This window comes from Danio aesculapii, chromosome 5, assembly GCF_903798145.1.
Source record: "Danio aesculapii chromosome 5, fDanAes4.1, whole genome shotgun sequence".
Lineage (NCBI taxonomy): Eukaryota > Metazoa > Chordata > Actinopteri > Cypriniformes > Danionidae > Danio > Danio aesculapii.
The window spans coordinates 35,082,030-35,104,755 of record NC_079439.1 but is presented as its reverse complement, the minus strand read 5'-3'; the positions used below and the strand labels follow the sequence as shown (position 1 = coordinate 35,104,755).

At 36.9% G+C, this 22,726-nt stretch overlaps 1 protein-coding gene across 4 annotated transcripts in view; it reads left to right on the top strand.

Moving 5' to 3' along the window:
- dab2ipb (DAB2 interacting protein b) overlaps positions 1-22,726 on the top strand; it is a 189,542-nt gene that overhangs the window by 77,497 nt on the left and 89,319 nt on the right. For all 4 annotated transcript variants that reach the window (XM_056458054.1, XM_056458050.1, XM_056458051.1 and 1 more), the window contains 2 exons: positions 4,055-4,170; positions 12,652-12,770. In XM_056458054.1, coding sequence (XP_056314029.1) covers positions 4,055-4,170; positions 12,652-12,770 — 235 coding nt within the window. The remainder of the gene's footprint in view (positions 1-4,054; positions 4,171-12,651; positions 12,771-22,726) is intronic.

Here is a 22,726-nt window from a genome sequence, read left to right as displayed (position 1 = left end):
AGCAATTTTAATGATTTATAGACCATTGCAGGCAAATGTATGTTTACATTGCTAGTAAATGCTAGCATTGAGGGTTTGTAGCAATTCATGATGTAATAACTGCGTGTAATGTAAAATCTGAACATACTGTGAAATAATGGTGCAACAGGGTTCAATAAAGAACACTGATGGGAGATTTCTGTTCTACTAAAGGTTTATGTACATTTTATGTAGAATCACTGAAAAATAAGAATATTTGAGACATGTTAAGCATTCAAATGAGTGTACTGCAGACATGTTGACATTTTTAAATAATTTTTGTGTTGTGGACAACAACTGTCAGACTCCGAGATGCATCCTGTGCATTGTTTTCCCTCTTTAATAGGATGTACTTGCTGTACTTGAAGTCAGAACTAGCAACTGACTTCCAGAAGCAAGAGTGTAAATAAACAGTGGCTACCAAGGCGGCATGTTTTGAATTGACTGTCTTGTCATCAGAAAACATTGTAAAGGCAGAATTGTTGCTGCCAAAGCTCAACAATCCTTGCCTCCATTGCACAATTTCACATTGCAGTGGCAAAATCATCATCTGTCTTTTATTTAGGTGAAGTTTTTAGAAACAAATTTCGAGAGGATCACTTGCTTATGATTGACCAGGGCTGATCTCGCATTAACAATCACACAATATACCAGATGAATCCAAACACACATAAATAGCCGGATTTCCTTACCTTAGCCATCTTTGTCTTGAAGAATCCCCCATCCACCTTGACTCCTTCCCCTCTTTCCTACCTGAGCTTAGACTCCCCTCTCTCCCTCCTAAACGGAAGGGAGCCCCTTGCTTGACGATCCTCTAAGCTCAGGGCTCTCTCTCCTTGGACAGCATGCCAAACACACATTTACCTTATCAATCATCAACTAAGTGTGAATTCTTGAATAATTTTTGTATCTTTGTAAAAAGCTCAATCACTATCCTTCGGCTTAGTTCCTGATTTATCACGGGGTGCCACAGCGGAATGAACCGTCAGTCAATCTGGCATATGTTTTATACAGCGGATGCCATTCCAGCCAAAACACCAATTCATTCACTATGGCCAATTTAGTTAACCTAAATCACCTACAGTACATAGCATAGACATGAGGAGAACAAGCAAACACAGAATTGCCTTCTGGCCCAGCCAGGACTTGAACCAGCGACCCTCCAGCCGTGAGGAGAAAGTGCTAACTTTTAAATAAATGAAATTATTTTTATGTGAAAACATAGCATGAACTTGTTTGTCTTATGTAATTTACATATTTTGCCATATATCAGATTTCTGTTTTGGATTTTCTTAAAAAATAAATGTATAAATAACTCTATTGTGATGAATATCATTACCGTGAACTAAAAATACTCATAAAGAATTTTTCTAATATCGCCCATATCATTTCCCACCGTTCTCATTTGGAACAGCAGATACAGTACTTTCCCTCTAAATGTTAACCTGCAGTACGGTTTATGTCCATGTTATTTCCCTGTCCACACAGCTCACCAGATGGTAGAAATTTGGGAAATTGGGTGAAACGATGCTTGAAAAGAATTCATACTCCTGTTCTTCCGCCAGTGTGTGTGTGTGTGTGTGTGTGTGCACGAGTGCGTGGTAAAATAAGTTGTGACTGAAGACTTTGCTCAGGCAGTGTCTTGTGGTAGGATCAGTGTGTTGTAGGGAGATCAGAGTGAAACACTTAACGTAATCTCTTTCTAGATCTCTGTTCCTGTGCTGCCACTGATTGAATGAAGCAGTCAGCGAGGCTTCATTTTTCTCCAGCAATGTGAACACCAGTGTTCTCCTGAAGGCCAGTAAAGTGCAGTCAGGAGGTTTAGGTTATTTGCACAATGTAGGCATAATGATGTAAAGGTTTTGATGACTTTATGAAGAGATAAGGAGGTCTATGACACACATTTTACATTATGACTGTGACAGATTACTCAGTGAGTGCATGTGCTGGTGCTTCTGTGGTATTTAATTACACACTGTTACTGAGTTTCACAATCTACATCCACTTGGACAAGATGCTGCCATATGTACTTGTGGGTTTATCCTTGGCTGATATGAAGCTTATTGGGGAAAAAAGTTTGTGTGAAATTTGCCAAATAAACAAATTTGTCTTGCAACATAAGCTTTTTTTTTATTTACTTGTGCCACATCTCACATATGATGTAGGGAAGCAAAGATTATCCAATTTCACTATTAAACTCTTAATTAATCGTAAAGGCTTCTCAAAGGCTAATACACACACACACTGGATTAACTTTGGCCAAGGCTGGTAACTAAGGGCTATTCACATGTCACGTCCTTAGCGTGTTCAAGATTATTTCTTTTCTTGCGTGCATATTGGGAATGACGTACACTCGAGTTATGTGATAAGAACTGACCAATCAGCTTTATGCTTTGTATGAAATATAGCCTACACCAGTGGTTCTCAGCAGGCGGGTCCGGGCCCACAAGGGGGCCTCAGCGAGCTCTGTGGGGTGTCGCGTCATATTTAAAAAAAATGTTAGCACTGGACAATTAGGAGAATGACCATGGTGCCTTAGTTCATTTTATACCCTAGCTGACCAAAAAATGGACAAATTTGTAATTTGTCTTCCCCAATAAGCTGCTGAAGGTGAATCAGCAGCTTTTTGTGGAAGACAAATTACAAATTTAGCAATAGCAATGACCCAAGCATGCTGGACCCAGGTGAGGAAGCTCCAAACATTTCGGGTCACAGCACTAGCAATACTGAAACCACCTAATGCAGGAAATAACAAGATTGTTTTATTCCATTTTTTAAAAACAAAGTCCCTGACCCAGCCACAGTGCATTATCTGCGTCAAAGTTCTTGCTAGAGAATGCATGAGGCTATGCAAATTAATAAGACATTTGCAGACTCATCCCCATACCACAAGGTGCACCCAATGCAAGTGGCAGGATTCATATGGTCATGGAAGGCCTGGAAAAGTTTTGAAAAAACAGAAAAACCCACAAAGTTTTGGAAAAGTCATGGAAAACAGATATCTGTATAGTCGAATATAGGTTATTTACTTCTGTTCTGTCCTTGGCCAATTACATACTCTCACATTATTAGTGTCGTGTAAGCATTATCTAAATCAACTCAATAGGTTGTTGCGTGTTTTATGATATGCTGTAATAAAGTTGAACATTCATTGTTTTTTTTTTACCACACATATGTAGACATTGCATGAAATAATAGGTCATGAAAATTTACTTGAAACTTTTGGAAAAGTCATGGAATTTTAGTAGTAAAAATGTGTATGAACCTTGAAAAAGGCCTACTGATGTTTTGCTTGTGCATTAACATATCTAGATATAGTAATAAACATAAAGTTTGTTTGAAAACAACCTTTTTTTGTCATCCTTACTGCAAACTTATATAAGCGATAATATCATTAAATGTGGAGGGGGCCCTTACAATGTTTTCCAGGGGGAAAGGTCATCTCAGGCAAGAAAAGGTTGGGAATCGCTGGCCTACACATTTTTACTCCAAAGAGAAAATATATGTATACAAAATGGAATACCAAACAAGTTCATAATATAGTTGATCAAAAGTGCATTTGAGACAGTGGTTCAGCAGCCTTTGACTACATTTGTTCTCTTTAAAAGGCAAATACTTAGCTAATATAATGCTTGGATTTACATTAGACAAATACTTTTTTAAATGTATTGTTATTTTTATGTATTTGTTTATTCCTTGTTCTGTCATTTGTTTTCAGTGTAAAATTATTCAATTATTTTTAATAGTCTAAAGATAACAATAGTCCATTTTGTTTGTTTATTATTATTTAGTTACTGACAGCAATAAATGACACTTTAAAATATAAGGAGTTGGGGCAGTGGGTAGCACGATCGACAAAGATAAAATAAATAAATAAATATATATATATATATATATATATATATATATATATATATATATATATATATATATATATATGTATGTATAAATAATGTAAACAAATAAGCAGGGTTGAAGGGTTTGACGTGTAACAAGATGTTTCGTAGTAAATAAGACATCTCTCTCTGTCTCACAGACTCTCCACCTGAGAGAACAGGGCGGAGACGTAGCATACCAGGCTCCGCCCCTGACAAAGTCCCACCCACAATGGAGCCCACAGCCGCCGCTGCTGCAACACCCTTCAGAGTCACTGTGAGTATTAGATCTGTGTGTGCGTGTGCGTGTGCGTGCGCGTGCGCGTGCGCGTGCGTGCGCATGCGTGCGTGCGTGTGCGTGTGTGTGTGTGTGTGTGTGTGAGTGAGTGAGTGAGCGTGTGTATCTGATCAAACACAGTCTGGACTCCAGATGTGAAACTACATACTGTGCTCACATGTACCTTATCTTTATTGCTACTGCTACTTCAGATCTCAAGTATTAAATGTTCTCAAGTATATATAAGACATTTTGTCAAGTGCTAATTTCCTACTTGAGGCTATAAACTTTAGCTGTGATGTTTGTTTTTTTTTTATTAAAAAGCCAGAATTCTGTGCACAAATCCAGACTTAAATTATTTTCAGACCATAGGCTTATATTGAGGCCAGTTTAATATTGGAAGTATTAAGCTGAGGTCTAGATCAAGGCTTTATTTAAAGGCTCCAGGATATTAAAACTCCAGACAACATATAATGCGAAAAGGCTCTGTTTAAAGGGAATGTTTTATCGTCAGAGAAGATTTAACAGCATTTAATACTCTCTCTGTAATTGGTATGAAGTTGTAATGATATTGTGAGGGGGAAAGCACATGATTGAAAAGCAGTCTGTTAGCAATCGTTTCAAATTGAGGCTCACATTATGTGCCGTTTGCAGGAAGTGAATCATTAGCAATCAACAGCAGGTGGTATTCGGTAGTTCTTTTTAACTCTCCATTTGAAATGCAGTCTTACAAAGCAGCCACATGGGCTTTTATGTGTTTGCTGCTTATCATTTACTGCATGCAGATGTAATTACATTTAAATGAGATCTCTGAGGTGTCGAGGGCTACTTGACCTCTGAGCCTCTGCAGATTCAGGCCCAATTATTCGTCTAGCCTAGTGCGTAGTTTGCAAATATCTCCTGTGAAGTCAAAAATCTCCACAGTAGAATGGAAAGGAATACTCAGATGTCTTAATTATTCTTTGTGCGGTACGTGTCTGAACATGTTTGACACTGGAATGGAAGCCTTAGATGTCATTGTTTTGGGTGAACCCATGGAAGACACAACTGGATCATTATGTCAGTCTTTGTAAGCAATTAGGAAAGTCATTACAATCCCCCTGCACCCCCCGCTGGTTGGCAATGGTACTGTACCCTTTCAATTCAGGGGATTTTTCGCCCCTGTTCTGCATGTCCTGCTTTAATCTAATAATTTTATCCTCATTTCTGAGAACATTTAATGTTCAGGTCTAACAACTCAAGTGGTTGAATTGAAATAATTACATAAACAAATAAATAGCAAACATTCAAGGGGTATAGGCTGTCAAGTATTGCTTTGAGGCAGGGGCCCCGTTGCTAAATTTATCAAATAATTTCAAATGTGTATATTATAAATATGCTGTCTTTGTGAACACATTAGTTAAACTTTATGTTGAATGAATGCTTTATAAAAGCGGTAAGCCCTGAGAAGTCATGGGTTAAAATGAATTTAGAACAAATCTAGCCTAACAATGGGCCTTAGCTATACATCATTTATATATCTTTATTTTTTTCTGGACATTTTTGATAAAGTTAATCATACAAGTTTGAGATAAGCTTGTTTTGTGACGTGTCATGAATAAATAAATATGAAAATCTTCATTGGCTTAGTCCTTTTATCAATCAGGGGTCTCCACAGTGGAATGAACCGCCAACTTATCCAGAAATTATCCAGCACATGTTTTATGCAGCGAATACCCTGCCAGCCGCAACCCAACACTGGGAAACACCCATAAACTCCTGAATTCAAACACATACACTATGGCCAATTTAGCTTGTTCAATTCAAATATACCGCATGTTTTTGGTCTGTGGGGGAAACCGGTGCACCCGGAGGAAACCCACACGAACATGGGGAGAACATGCAAACTCCACGCTTGAATTAGCGCCCATTCATTAACTCATCCACTCAAATCATTTAGAATAATTTACACAGCAAATCTCTAAAACCAGAAGCTAGTTCTCAGCCTTGAACTCGGTTTTCAACTGCACAAAGCACTTTTTTCAAAACACCTACACACAATGCTCTACCTAAAACACAAATATCTAACAGGACGTGACTTGCTTTCCTTTTCTAAACACAACCAATCAAAATGCTATACTTATTCACACGCACACACGCACACACTCCTCAAATGTGGAATCAATTACTAATCACTAATCACTATCCAGTCACTGCTTTACTGTTGTACAGGCCTAAATATGTCAAAGGTGATGAAACACTGGGCTGTTCTGGGCCAATTAATAAAGTAATTTTGTACCTACCGCATATTCGCCTTTTCTAAATCCCAAATTCTCCATTCCTCTAGAAAAGAATAGAGAAATTATTCCCAGCCTGGCTCTGTAAAGCGTATGATGGCCAACCCTATGCCCGCATGATGCTTCTGCAGGCAATTAACACTTTTCCCACCTGAGACCCCACACTCTGTTTTTACTGTATTCTGGAGAATATACTTTTACTTTACGTGTGTGTTTTTTTTTTACATGCAGTATTTTTATGGTTTTGTTGTATGCTACTGTATCTAACAGTAATCTTTGGCCTAATGAATATTTTCTGTTTTCGTCATGTGATTGGTGTTTACAGTGTACTTGTCACTCCCATCAGCAGCTTATTTTCACTGTAGTAAACATTGTATATAGATATAAGCCCATGAAAGAGTCTAAGGCTTTAGATTTAGGGTGCTTTCATACCTGTTTTGTTCCGAAACATGGATTAAAATTGTTACAATGTTGCACTTTGTTCTTGGTGCGGTTCGCTTTCACATGGCAAAGTTTCTAAACGGACCAAAAGAGCTAAAACAAGTCACATGTGAGTTAACTCTCCTTACATTGGTCAGAGTTTCACGTTTTTTTTGCAGAGTCCCGCTCAGCTGTCATGCATCCTTATTTAAATTTATGGCAAAGAGCAATAAGACATTATAAGCGAAAAGCTGCGCTTTAATTTAGAATGGTGACACCCACAGACATCGTCACCAAGTATAAATCAGAGGTAAGACTCTCCCTTGGCTAGAATTATGCATTATAGGCTTTACATTATAGAGAGCAATAACCGCTAAACCAAGACTGCAGTTTGGTCAGTTTACCTAATGAATAAACGGCTCTCGTTAATAGTTAGCATGCTTTCGCTTTCGTATTTGACATGAAACGCACATTTACCGGTAGGAATGACATCCCACCCTACTCATAAGTCTCTCTTCATATAGCTGTATATATACACTGTGATATAGCCGGGCTCGGATCGTTTTGCTTTCTCACTACAATCGGTCCGCTCCAGAGTTTGTTTCAATTGAGCTGTCACCACGTCATTCAAGCGATCTCGGACCGATTGTTTTGACGCGGATCGGAGCGCGATTGCTTGATTCACATATGCCAAACGAACCCCGCTAACTAGGGAAATGCGCCAGGTTTCGAAACAAAAGTCTAGGTGTGAAAGCACCTTTAGAACAACAGTGTTGACATGGTGTACCCAGAAATTTACTATTATAAAAGAAATGTTTGCCATTTGATGCAAATGCTTTATTTTGACAAGTGTTTATGGCATTTTGAATGCAGTGTTACATTTTGAAGGAGTGCAGTTTTGAGAATGGTGTGTAGAAAACGTGTGTAAGCTGTTGGAAAAAACTGTAAGTAGCATTAAAAATGGTAAAACCTATTTGTGCACTTCACACCTCAGCTGATGATTGGCCATTCTCCCATTCAATTTCGTATGTTATTTACATGTTACGTTTCATGTGCACAACATAGTTCATTTAAAGAGGATGGTAAGGCAGATGGTGGTTTTCCAGAGTGGATGCTTTTAGTCTATCAGCAACCCCCCAATCACTCCCCCTCGCTTATCTCTTTTGATCAATATAGTTACTCAGTAGCCTCAGGTTTATTGTGTCAACCTGTATTTGACGATATAATGGCGATTCAGTCTGTACCCGGCAGACATAATTTGTTCAACTAGAAAATGTTATTTGATTTAGCTATTATTTAATTTTATAATGGCTAAATAAAATAACATCTAGTTTAATAGCAAACATTGTTAAATGTATTAAATACATTTCCAGTCCTTTCCCATTGATTCCCTCCTGGCAGCCTATAATTGATATTGGCTTCATTTAATTTCTGGCAGATATACTTAACCCAGCTTTCTCGGGTGCTTTCACAAAATGAAAAACTGGTAGAGAATTTTTGTTTTGTGGTTTAATGCAGAAATAAGGATGATGAGATCCTGCAGAAATCTTGCGTGAAGACCTCGTGGGACCATGATCCGCCTCTGGATATTGACTGTCAACATCCATGACCTGTTTGACAGACCTGCTCGATAGTTGCCTATTAACAGGGCATGAAATTGCACACCACCACTCAATTATTTACTAGAGCTGCAACAACATTAAATCAGATTTTCCATATCTGTGTACAAATGCTCTGCGTCGTGTGCAAAATATGATACAAAATAAAAGAGATAAAGGCTTTACTGCACCAACAGGCATGATTATATAACTGTTTTGGCATCCACACCAAATACATTAACATTTGTATTCTAAACATGACATTTCTGTGATCACATGACGTTCTCATATAGTTATTTAAAAATAGCTTTTCTTTTATCATGCATAAGATTTCACTTACGATCAATTAAAACTTAAATCTGATGCTTAACAAAGAATATTGGTTTAATCTACATGACTGTGTTATGTTGCAGTTGAAAGCTGTTTGACTGACATGCTTTATGAAGTTTAATGACACTGTGAAAATATTAGCCAGATGTTGCATTGCATGTTGCACACTCACATTATAAGAACGTTACAGAAATGTGTACACTACAATTTGTTTAATAAGATTGTATAAGGATGTTTTATAAAATTGTAAATAAAGAGAGAAAAAAAAGAAGACCTGGTAGCAATTGTCTTCTACAGTATTTTTATTCTCGATAGTATGGATTTCAATGGTTTCTTCAAAATTTCTTCTTTGTGTTTAACATAACAGAGAAACTCAAATATTTTGGGGGTATGTGCAGGCTGGAGTTCTGTCAGTGGTACTGTTTTTGCTGCCTACTAGGCATAACCGTTTTGAAGGTATACCACAATTTGGAAAAGTCAAGGTTTTAAAACTGGCAACATTTTTTGCTATACCGTTCGTAAGGTATGTGTAAGATTTTTATTATTTTTTTTTTTTCAGCTTTTGTAGAAAACTGTATCGCCAGCAGACAAAAAACAGTATCCAAAGATGCTATTTTAAATTGTAAAGAAATCTGTGTTTTTGAAACTAATGAAGAGAGCAGCCTGACATGTTTACTGCTCCAAAATATTTGAAATGGTTTTCAAAATAAAATATTTTGTGTTCACAAGGTTAAAAAATCTTTTTTTTCAGGGTGTCCACGCGATCTTAATGTCTTAACTTTTAAAAACTAAATTTAAGACCTTAAATAAATTCACTGAAATATGCTGTTATGGATCTTAAATACTTTTAAACAAGTCATAATTTTCACTAAGTGTCCATGTAAAGCTATAGTCATTCAGTAAAATCAACAAATCTATCCAAAAATAAAAAAAAAATGTTTAACAAATTAATTTAGCATTATGGTTTAATTTTCTTCCTTACATCCTTACAATAACATTTGTTTAAAAGTTCTCCATGTTTTCATGTTTTATGCATAAAATTATGTTATGCATAAATGTTGTTTATTATAGCTTTTAAAACTTTGAGACTTTCTGATTGTCTTTAATTTAATATTGTTCATGCTACATTGCATTTGTAAAAAATATTCTGTTTTGGTTTGATTTTCAGAAGACTTTTAGATTAGTATCTCATTGTGAGTGTTGTTTAAATAAATAACACCAAAAAATTACAGTTTTTTTATATAGCATTTTAAAATAGTCTTGAAATTAAAGGTGTAGTTACCCTCAAAATAAATATTAACCTTGATTTAGACATCAGAATTCTGAAATTATTTTATTGAACAGTTTTTTTATGTAGCATTTTAAAATGGTCTAGAAATTAAAGGTGTAGTTACCCTCAAAATAAATATTAACCTTGATTTAGACCTCAGAATTCTGAAAATATTTTATTGAACATTAGGAAACAAAATTACATTTAAAATTTTTTTTATTTATGTTGTGCATAAATTTAGTTTGTTATAACTTTTAAAACTTGTCTTTTTTTTAAAGAAAGGTTGTGCTAATAAAAATACTAGAGTTTGCTTGTTTTGACGCATTATTTAAAATATGTGGCTAAGAAATAACTGAATTTTAATTTTAATTGCGCAAGTAAAAACAAAACCACTTTATTACAGAAAATTATTAGCATTTTGCCCTGTGATAGTATGAAATTTCTTTGATAATGGTCTTAAAAAGGTCTTAAAGTCTTAAATTTGACATGATGAAACCTGCAGAAACCTTGTTTTTACCCAGACATTTAAAAACGAATTTATTTTAGAGCTGTAATCGCAATACCATCAAACAGTAAAACTGTGATATTTTTAATCAAGGTTATCATACCGTCAAAAACCCATGCCTAGTGCCTCCGATATACACCGATACAAGCTTATTCCCAAAATGCCACACCATACACTATGCACTCATGCACGATGTACTTATGCACTTACACACTCAATAGCATAATATATATATGTGTATACATATATGTGTAGTGTCGTCCCAAATGGAACACTAGTGTTTTTTTTTTACTAAGCGGAAATTCATATCGTTTTCCTGATGATTTTTGACGGTTTCCAAATCAAATAGTCAAATAAATGACCAAACTACCAAAAAACCTGCCATGATTATAACAACAGTCACCATCGGGAGGCGCTATAATCAGTTTAGCAGTATAATAGGAGAATTCGGCTTTTACAGTTCAAAATAATGTAATCCAACCTGTGCCCATTAGCTCCGCCCCTTCCACTACATGAGCAAAGCTGCAGTCATGAAGTGTGTGAAGTGTCCATCATTCCACCCTTCTTTTTACCAGTTGAAAAAGAGCATAATCCGGGTAATTAAAGTGCACTTATTATTTTTAGATTTTTTAATGTGAACGCACTACTTATACTACAAAATGGCGTAGAATAGTGCATTAGTATGCGATTTGGGACACATCTAAAGTCTCGGATAACGTTTTACAGAAATCTTATTTTGCATAGTATCTTCATCAAATTTAAAATATAACCTCATGAGACACTTGACCTTCAAAGCATATTTTTTAGGCTATGACATTAAAGTTTTCCTGTGTTTGTTTATGGAAAAACAAATATTGAACATAGTAGAGTTTTTCTTTCTCGTTACTTCATAATGTATAACATTTTATTTTATTTTTTGCATGAAACTTTCTAGATGTTCCATAGTAAAGCTCAAAGTGACTTCTTTCCAAGGATACCTAATTAATATTTGTAGATTACTGGAGTGAAGAACTGTTACTATTTAAAGTTAGGTAGGTGTAAAAGTGAGTGTAATCAGTTTTAATAAGCAGAAGACAATTCTATGACGGACGAAAAAATATAAAAATTGTTATTTATCATATAATTTGGAGTCATAAGTGAATTTTAATTAGGTTAGAAAATATCTGTCAAACCAATCACCAATTCCCTTTTGACTCAATTGCAGGTTCTTGCTGTTATAACCTGGCAATATGAAGTCCTTAACTCAACTAATAAAACTTTCAGTTTGTATGGTTGCAGCCCTGCTATTTACCCTCTGTCACCTTTCATAACACAAACAGTGGCTTGACAACATTTCCAGATCTGCTGCAGTATTTTTACTAATTCCTGTAGTGTTTGGACAGGGAGATTGTTTATTATTCAGATGTCTGCTTGTCGTTGTCTCTCTCAGTCTCCTTCTGATTTGATTTTCTCTTTCTTTTGGTGCTTGCAAACTGTAGGCTGCCGTTCTCTGACTGATTGCTCTGTGATTAAGAGATGTCTGCGTGTTCTCATTTGCATATATTGTGAATAGTAATCAGCAGGGTGCTTTAATTACGTAGAATATGCAGATGTGTTAATTGGTAAGGGGGGGGGGTTGTTTGTTTACCAACACTTTCTTGTCAGAAACTTCTTATTTCTTGTGTCTCGCCTCTCTTTCCATCTTCAAACCCTTTTCACACATTTTCTCCTGGTTTTCTCTCTTTCTGTTGGGTTGTCACTCTCTGGTTTTCACATTGCCAGTTTCTTATTTGTATTATAGCAGTTTTACAGTGAGGATTGTACTTTGTCCTTGGTTCTTATGATCCTTTTCTATCTCATTCTTTCTTTTTCTCACTTTATTCCTCCCTTTCCTTTCTGTGCCCTTGATGCCAACCTGCTGTCTCCATGGTAACTGCTGCCTAAAGGAAGTTGAGTCTTGAGCCACAAAAATGTGACAGGTGCTTTCAAGGGAAAAAAGGGTGTGTAATGTAGGAGAATTAACCAGTGATTGAATGTACAAAATAACGGTAGAAGATGACGATTATAATATCTCTCTCTTACTCTGTCTCTTTTCATTATCAGGGTTTTTTGAGTCGGAGGTTAAAAGGCTCAATCAAGCGGACTAAGAGTCAGCCTAAACTGGATAGGAACAGCAGTTTCAGACACATCCTGCCAGGCTTCAGACCAGTGGACAACGAGAGGTAAACAACAACACCTTTTCTTCTCATTCTTCGTTAAAGCTGAAGTGTGGGATATTTACACCATGACCATCACTAAACAGAAATGACCCATTCAGACAAATGCTTGTCAAAGACTATTTACCAAGTATCAAGTCTTCCATGTGGAAAGGACTTACGCCACAGTAAGTTGGTTTAAGATTGTGGTAGGTATAGATGTTAATAAAACGCAACAGGTTACTGTAAGTTTGGGTTTAGGGTTGGGGTAGGTGTAGGTGATAATAATAAAACACAATAGGTTGGACTGCATGCCATCTACAAGACACTAAGAAATCTTCAGGAGGTTTGTTCATCCCACTTGGAACTCAAGTAACACCCACTCGGAGCTGACCTGCCCATTTGCAACTGGCTTTGACCTCTGTTTATACCATTTTTGAGCTTAAAGCTTACATGTATTATTATTAGGAGTTCAAGCGTAGTTGTGAAACCATATTGTAACTGTTAGAAAAATCCACTTTTTTGGGCTTAAACGGCTCGTTCAGACCAAAATGTAAGTCGTAGAGACTTGAAACATTGCTAGTAAATCTCAGCCATATCACCCTGCAGCCCAAAACCGGTTACTCACCGAAGCTAAGCAGGGCTGAGCCTGGTCAGTACCAGGATGGGAGAGCACATGGGAAAACTAGGTTGCTGTTAAAAGTGGTGTTAGTAAGGCCAGCAGGAGGCGCTCAACCTGCGGTCTGTGTGAGTCCTAATGCCCCAGTATAGTGAAGGGACGCTATACTGTCAGTGAGTGCAGTCTTTCGGATAAGACATTAAACTCCCTGTAGTCAAAAAAACGTGGTTAAAAGTCCCATAGTGCTTCTCGTATATAATGTGCTAAATAAATACACATTACATTGTTACATTACATTACATAGCTGGTAGTGCCATCTCCGTCTACCAATTCACCAAGACTCGGCCCCAATCAGCCTGACGGTGGTGCTACAGTGGCCCAAAACGCACAATTGCTCATAACTCCTAAACAGCTGGCCACATAATGAAGTGTTTTGTATAGTTGGAGTCCTTGACACAAACCCCTCAATGGATACTTTTTGGGTATTCTGCATTTTTAAAAACAAAAATTTTGGAGAACCATAGTCCTTGTTTTTTCACCAAGTCTGAACCAAATTGGCATAATCAGATACTCTGTAGTCTATACATCAAAAGTAATCTAAAAAGTTGACATTTTAATTCAGGTTTGTGGCTAGGGACACTTTTACTTTTACAAAACTCTCCATCACTCTGAAACTGAATGCTTTGCCAAACTTGGAGTGCATACAATATGCATTAGCTGGATGTTAGGATGACAGTGTTTAATTTAAACCAACCGGTCACACTACGACTGGTGGAAAATCCTGATTTTCTTTTTCAATTGGCCTAAATTGGTATTTTTCTCTGACTCACTTTGAACTAGTTACAGATTTACTAAAGGATAAACAATACAATTTTACAGTAACACCTATTGGCCTTAAATTGCTTGAAATCTTATTGCTGCTGCTTGTAGCCACATTGAGATTCATTGTCAAAATTTCAATGACTTTCCAAGACTGAATGTTATTAGAGACACTGAAAACTTGTTTCTGAACCATTTCAAATGTAATTTTAGATCCATAAGCTACTGAAAGTGGCAGTTGAGTCTCAGTATAAATGTGTTTGCATGTGTTTGCATGCAGCGTTCTAATTCCTATGGTATAACACCATATGTAAATGTGAGATTTTGCATTTCCTCATGTCCGTGCTGCATAATTTGCTGCACAGTGAAGAATGACGTGTGAAGGGTGCATGTGTGTGCTTTAAAAGTCGTTGTGTGCGTGCGTGTGTGTGTGGCAGACTGGTTATTGAGGTCACTTTTGACATGCCTCTCTTGTCAGTGAAAACCGACAGAGCTTTGCAGTCCAATCTGTCATCTGCCTCTTTCTCCGAGATGCTCCTTCATGCATCTTCTCCTTCCCTTATCCCATAAATATCCCTTACTTTAAACAGACTGCAGCTGTGCCCTGCTCTTCGGCTTTTGCTCATTTCTATGCAAATTTCCGGTTCAGAAAGTTTTTGCTGCACTTTATTTCACCGTAAATTTGATACACTTACGGTTACATGCGCAATTTGCAGGACAAGAACAGTTTTGGTGACGCTACTAGAAATGACAAGTTTTAGATCTAGCTGTTTACTCGTTTTTCTTAAAGTGGACATTAATTGAGGTATTTTGAGATAGGAGTCTGCTGTTAGACTAAATGCAAATTATAGCTTATAGAGAAGTCCGGTTTTCTAGGCAGGATGAAAATACATTGATCGGAAGCTCAGTGTTCAATAAACAATTACAAAGCTTTTGTTTCCCAGAGCAAACAGCAGTCATGATGGACTGCTCTCCAGATGGCACCCAGATTGAAGTGTTTGGATGCTCTTCACCCTCGAATGTTTGTCTTTTTTTTTTTGGTCCTATTAAACTTTTGTATTTAGTTCTTTTATTTTCAGATGTTTTTGTTTATTAAATAAACCCATTTAGTACTATATTTTAAATGATGTTTTATATTTTGTGCAAGTTTCCCTCTCCATTTAGACCAGTGGTGCCTAAACTTTATCGTATGAAGGGCCAAAAACCAAATATCATTGATAGCCGTGGGCTGAAGATAAATATAACAAACTATTTTACATTAAAGTTGCCATGTAATTTCCTAATGTATTTCCTAATATTTTAAAATACATTACATTGAATTATCGCCGTGTGACCGTATGTACATTTTAAACTTAATTTGAAATAGAAATGTTTAATTTCAGTTCGTTTTTTTTTTCTAGCTTAACCATAAAGCAAATAAATTAAAGGTTACATTAAATTTGAAATGGCAATCTCTAAACCATCCCCACCATTCTCTCTCTCTTCTCAGATGGCCTGCGGGCTCTAGTTTGGGCATTTCTGTTTTAGACCATGGCTAGCCAGCTATAACCAGGTTACTCATATGTTGAGTTCAGACTGCATGATTTTAGCCGAGATTTTGCCTCTCGGACAGTTTAAAAAAAAATTGCCGACACATGGCTGAAATCACAGTTAAATCGGTGCTCTTTTACGTAAGTAACAATCACACAGTGTGAACTATCAAAGACATAATCTGAGAGAATTGTCAATGAGTGGTCGACACCCGTGAGATATTTGGCATGCTAAATATCTGGAGCTGTCAGCGATTCAAATCATGCCCTGTGAAATGTGTTCTGATTGAAAATACCATTGGCGGTTACCTACAGCCAATGAGAGAGAAGCATCCACTAGTATGGGTATCTGTAGGCCAGCAGGAGGTTGGGGGAGAAGTTCATATCGCTTCTTTTCGGTCCATTTGGACCCAAGAAATGGAGGAAAAACTTGTGTAAATTTGACAGCAGCACCTGTGTCTGTTTGATGTGTCATATGAGCAATACCACAACTGGATCGAAAAAGAAAAAAGTTGAAGAGAAATGGCTAATTCCCTTCAAAACCCAGGTGAGCAAAAGAAGTACATTTCTACCCTACTAAAGGCTTCTTTCTCATTATGTAGTTAATAACTAAAGATATACTACATCACCTCATGTTGTTGCCAGGTCGTTTCTTGCATGTGTGTTTGCAAGACGTAGTTTGTAGACCGAGACAAAGTTGTCTGTGATTCTTCCTATTGCAAATTCATTCAGTGTGAAACTCCCTGTTGGCGATCCATATTGCAGTGTAAACACATCAGCGATGGAACGCTAGCTCAGATAGTCATGCAGTGTGAAAACATCTGAGACGCCACTACTCTGAAAATCTTGCAGTCTGAACTCGGCATTAGCCAGCTGATCGACCAGATTGAACCAGAACACAAAAGCATGGATAGCCAACTATCACCTGAAGGGATTTGTTTTTAACTGGATTTAACTTAATTAAATTTTTATTTTATTCAGCTTTTTATCAGTTCAACAGTTTGCAATTTATATCAAAGTCCCTTTAAGGCAAGTCATTTCACTCTGCAGCCATCTTTGAAACTTCTCTCAGGCAGTATGTTCGGGCATTTTGTTTAATTGGGGAAACATCAAATTTTCCAAAACTTCTTGCCAAGCTTACCATTGAATTTCATGTTAGGAATCATCAATGATATTAAACAACATATTTCTCTTTAGTTTCATTTCTAAACGTCCAAATCACACAAAATCTGCAGAAACTCATGCCTGGTCCAAGCCCCTCCCCTGGAGTATCGTCATTCTATAGCGATCAATGATTAGCTCCTGTACTAGAAGGTGGGCTTTATTCGTCGTAAAGCAATCGAGATGATTAACTCTTGTACTAGAAAGCGGGCTTTTTTTGCCATATAGTGATCGATGATTGGCTCCTGTACTAGAAGGCGGACTTTATTTACCATATTGACCGTTACACTTTTCCCCTTTCAAAAGATACGAGTGACCTGTCTTGTGTATTCTCTTTGTTCATATGCACTCTATTTAGAATTATATATCCAGTGTTTATTTAGCATTTTATTCTGTCAAATAAAATGATGAGCGGCTTAAAAAAAACACATAAAAAATATGCTTTATAGACATTTATGTGACTTTTCAAGAATTTAAAAACATACTGAAGTGTGTAATATATATTTTGATTATTAATTATTTTAGCTACTTGTCTGATAATCTGATGTTAGGAGTATTTTCCAGCTGAGTTATTTAATTACTCTCATTGTTTTGGTTTATTTTATTGCATTTCATATTTTATTTGTATTTATTTTTGCTTACATCACTTAGTCCAGCTCCAGTTTGTCTTTTTATCTGTACTAATCACCTATTTCCTCGTTAATCTGTGTATTAGCTGCCAATGTTTGCCCAGTTTAGCTTTAGCCATTAGCTTAGACCCTAAGGACTCCCAATCGGTCTCAGCCCTCGCTTTGCCTTCCTGTATATCAGCAGCATTACCATCAGCCGCTGCTCTAAACCCACGGCCTGAGCTGCTCATCCATTCTTTACACAAATGAGATTATATGTGCGGATGCTGCTAATCCCAAAAGCATCTCATTTGATTGGATTAAGTGTAGTAATTGTCTGTGCTTTCAGCGTGGCTTGGCTGGAGCAGAGTATGGATGGCTGTGCTTGTACAGATACAGTAGGGCATGAGTACTTTGGACTTTTGTGGGGCCAAATGGATTTTTGTTGAATTTCTGTGCCCGATGCCACGGCTGATGTGAGTGCAGTGTTTTTGATCAGTGCATAAGTGTTTGTGTGTGTATCACTGTCTGTTCTGCATTATTACATTCATTTGGCTGAATATGACCCTGTGTTACCCGACTGCCTGATTGTGCCTTATATTAGAAAGAGTCAGAACTCAATTGAAAACAACAGTGCCATTGAAAGCACTAAATCAAGGAATACAGATATACAGTACAGAAATTGATTTGTGGATGTGGATATATTTTAATTTTTGACACTGCCATTATTATTTCTTCCTTTTTTTCTGTCATTCTCCCCATCCTCGATGTTCCTGCACAATGCATCGAAACGTTTAGTTTGTTTCGTTTGTCCTCTTTGGCACAGATGGCACTTAGAGACTTAGGGAATGTGATACCAGCCACAAGTTGAGCCATTTACCAATAAACCAGGCTGCTCACTTCTGCTGGATGGAGAAGAGGATTTTTCTTAGTGTGTAAACTAGATTTCATCTCAAAGTCATTTCAAAAATAGACATTTTGGGGTGTCTAGTGAATGTTAAATGAGTTGTAATGTATAACTGATGTTAATTATAAGTGATGTGTCCATTTTTAGTTTGCATTTATTGCAGCAATGTAGTGTTTAGTGACTTTTTAATGCAAAATATTTCTCCTTAAAAACATGTACACAACTATGAAAAGTGTATATATAGTTGTGTTTGAGTAAAACATTTATTTTTGTTTTGTTCTGCAAACTACCTTTAACTTTTTAAACTGACATTTTGTCATTTAGAGCATAAAATAGCATTACAAAAATGCCAGATTTCAATTCATTCTTAGAGTTAACATGATAGAATAAACCTGATTTTCAGTCATAACAAAGTGGAGGGTGTTTAACTTCCAAATTAAGTCATAACTACACTGTTAAAAATGTAATTTTCCACACAACTGATTTGTCTTGGCACTGGTTACTCACTGAAGCTAAGCAGGCCTGAGCCTGGTCAGTACCTGGATGGGAGACCACATGGGAAAACTAGGTTACTGTTGGAAGAGGTGTTAGTGAGGCCAGCATGGGCACTCAACCTGCAGTCTGTGTGAGTCCTTATGCCCCAGTAAATTGATGGGGACACTATACTGTCAGTGAGCGCCGTCTTTCGGATAAGACGTCAAACCGAGGCCTAATTCTGGCCAAATTCTCTCAATCGTCCTTTACGATCTTGGCCTCCCAATCATCTCCATTCACCGAATTGGCTCTATCATTGTCTTTCCACTCCACCAATAGCTGGTGTGTGGTGAGCGCACTGGTGTTGTTGTCCTGTAGCTGTCTTTGCATCATCCAAGTGGATGCAGCACACTGGTGGTGGTGTGGAGAGACCCCCCAATTATTGCATTATTTTGAAGCACTTTGGGTGTATGGCCATACACAATAAATGTGCTATAAATACACATTACATTGGCACAACATGAAGGAATTAAATTAACTTATTAGTTTTTGTAAATTTAAGTGGATTGAACAAAAAACAATTAAGTTATTCCCAAAAAAACCTTAAGAGTTGTGTTGTTTCAGCTCATTTACAGTATCTAAGTAGTTTGAACAAACAGCAAACATAACTTTTAGTGTATGGGTTGTAATATGATGTTTGCACAAATGACCCTTTATGGGTTTTTTTTTGTTGTTGTTTATTTTTAGTTGAGGTCAGTTTCAGTGTAAACGTAGTCATGGGCATGTTGTCATACCGGTATTATTTACAGAGAATAGACTGGAGAAGGAAGTTTTATAATACACAAAAACTATTTTGCCTGTGATATGTTCACTAAAAGCTAAACATTTTGTTGAAGGAAACTGTCATCCATGTGCATGGCAGGATACATTTGCTTAAATGACAGAGTGTGTCACAGGAACATTTGTGGACAGAATTGGAACATTCACCGGCACACAGGTCTTGTCATACGAAGACACAAACAGACTTTATTAAGGTTACTAGTCTGGCACAGCTTTTTCCTGATGCTCCAATATACCTCACACAGATTCTAATGACTTTATAGGGTCGGATCTAAATTAAAAGCGTTTGAACATTTGTGTCAGAACTCGCACATCTTATTGTTCTCCCTCATATCCTTATTTTCTCTCCCTCCTGCGCGAGAAAGAGCTGATGTTGTCAAGGAAACTGTCATATCGAGAGAGGAAATCTCAGCATTGCTTTATTACTCTGTACATTTCATTTGAGTAAAAAAAGGGAACTAATTCCTAAGGAAACGGTATGAAAGTATGAAAATTGAGCTACTTTTAATCAAACTGTCAAGCTCAATATGTATGTTTTGTGATGAGTGATTTTAATAAAGCATCCGTGACACAGTTGTATCTGCCTGGACAACAAAACCAACTCTCTTTATTGAAAGAACAGGCAATATTCCTGCTTTAAAGTCAGAGTTCACCCAAAAATGAAATTTGGCATACTTTACTCACCCTTAACTTGTTCTAAACCTGTTTAGACCCCGATTTGTTTTATTTATTTTTGAATTTTTTTATGGGGGGGTTACTGGGGGGGTTTACTGCTATGGAAGTCAATGCGTGCCATCAACAAGCATATTTCTTTTGTGTTCAGTAGAACAAATAAAATCATAAAGGTTTAAAACCACTTGAGGGAGGGTAAGTGGTGAGGTAGTTTTCATTTTTTGGCTTTAAACCCTGTAGATGATTTTGAGAGTGAAATGTCATATATTCTCACTCAATCAGAATGCATTAGATTAGATTTCAGACATTTTCTGTGACTTTCAATAAGGAGAATTGAAATGTAACTTTTTTACTGTGTGTATCACTTTGATCAGGACTCAGACAGACCTTGGTTAGTATGTGCTGAGGACTTTTCAATAGGTTATATTGTTTTGCCAGTAGATGATAAGTGAATCATTGAACCATTCAAAGCTTTAATTGATTCAGGAATGACACTGGGCTCAAGGCTAGAGTCCTCATAATGAAAGGCTAGAATGAGACGCTCTAGTAAATGCGCATGACTACATGATAAACATTTCCACCTCCTCAGTCATGGCACAGAAAGACTATTGATACAAATCTGAAGAAATCGTTTTAATTAAATAACTTTCCATTAATTTTCAGTTAATTATCTTTTTTTAATTGGAATGTGTGCAAGGGATTTTAGGTGTTTGAAGGATGTGGAGGAAAGACCTGATGCCTCATTCACAACAGGCTGAGTGAAGGATGTGAAAAGAAGGCTTTCTGCTAAGGATCCTTCAGATTGTTGTCCTTCAGGGGAGCTTGATAATGTGGCATTCTAGATGAACAGCCTATAGGACATGTCTTTCCAATTGAGAAGCACCTTATGTTTAGCTGCATTTGACAGTGTACTCGCTGCCATATGAGGAATTGACTTCACAGGCAGTGTTTGTGCATGAAAGCACCTCACAAAACTCATTTGAGTCAAACTGCTAGTGTAACAGCATCATTTTCTACAACAGAATAGAGAAAGCTGTGATGACATCTACTACAATAGTAATAAACGTTACAGTATCAAAACAACACTTATTAAAATAGACAACAAGCTGCATCTTCCAGCTGCCAAATTTATTTGTACCTTAAGAATACATGGGATTGAGAGATATCTGAAGGGGTGAAGGATCTATGCTATGAGGATCAATGTGTTTGTGTCAAAAAAATGTTTATTTTTTTGATAAAGTCCAATCGCTGACTTCCAGTGGCTGACGAATGCATATTGGTGTAAGACTCATGACTTAAGAGCAGTCGTAGTGGAAGCTTCATGTTTACTCAGTGGTCTCAAACTGAATTCCTGAAAGGCCACCGCTCTGCTGAGTTAAGCTCCAACCACCTCCAACTCACATCTGCTTAATAGTCTCTAGTAGGGCCGCACAATTTATTGAAAAAAGACTGTGATCTCGATTCGACCCTCCACATGATCCTAATTTGGCATCTCTACGATTTAGCCAATTATATTTTCAAGTCCAGGACAGAAACATTAAAGGCGGTCGCACAAGTCTTCACATTGTTTTATTAACTTTGCTCAGCACTGTGGGCACCTCTAAACGGTGTTGAAAGAGTCAGAAGAGTATTTATAAGGTTTAATTCACCCAAAAATGTAATTTCTGTCTTCATGTAATAATGCTGTATTCGCTTTCGTAAAATCATACGTGAGCTGACCGTGAGCTGTGTGTTTACCACAAAGAGGATGCGCGCTCCGTCAATAAAGTCTACTTTAATGAACAGAACCTGCATAGGCTGTGAATAACAGGTAATATTGTTGTAACGTTCAGTTTGTTGCACAGAGCATTTGTTTGGGAGCCGCTCGGGAAGTATGATCTGAATGTATGTTTTTTATTTGTTTTGACAGCCATGACATGAACCGCACTCGGCAAAGAAAGTGAAACCAAAAGTGCGAACATCATTTAAATAATCATATCGCATTTTAGAGTTCTGATTACTACAAGAATTTGACATCTTTTTTCTTTTATAGCTAACGCAGAGTGTTGTACGTAAAATTAAATGTTTAACAGTGTCAGTATAACTAGCTAATAGCTTATAAAATGTTGAATATAATGCAGGAGGTAATCTGATAATGACAAATGTCTCATTTTACCAGTGAAAAAACTGGTCTAATATTGTTGTCAATGACAGATTGCAAGTAAATGTCTCAAATATAATCATTTAAATTCAGAATTATAAATAGTTGTATTCTGATGTCATCACTTTACTGTCCATTAATGACCAGGACAAGTCTGTTCATGTCCACCATTTCAAGTCTATACTTAAATACAAGTTTATACAAAATTAAGCAT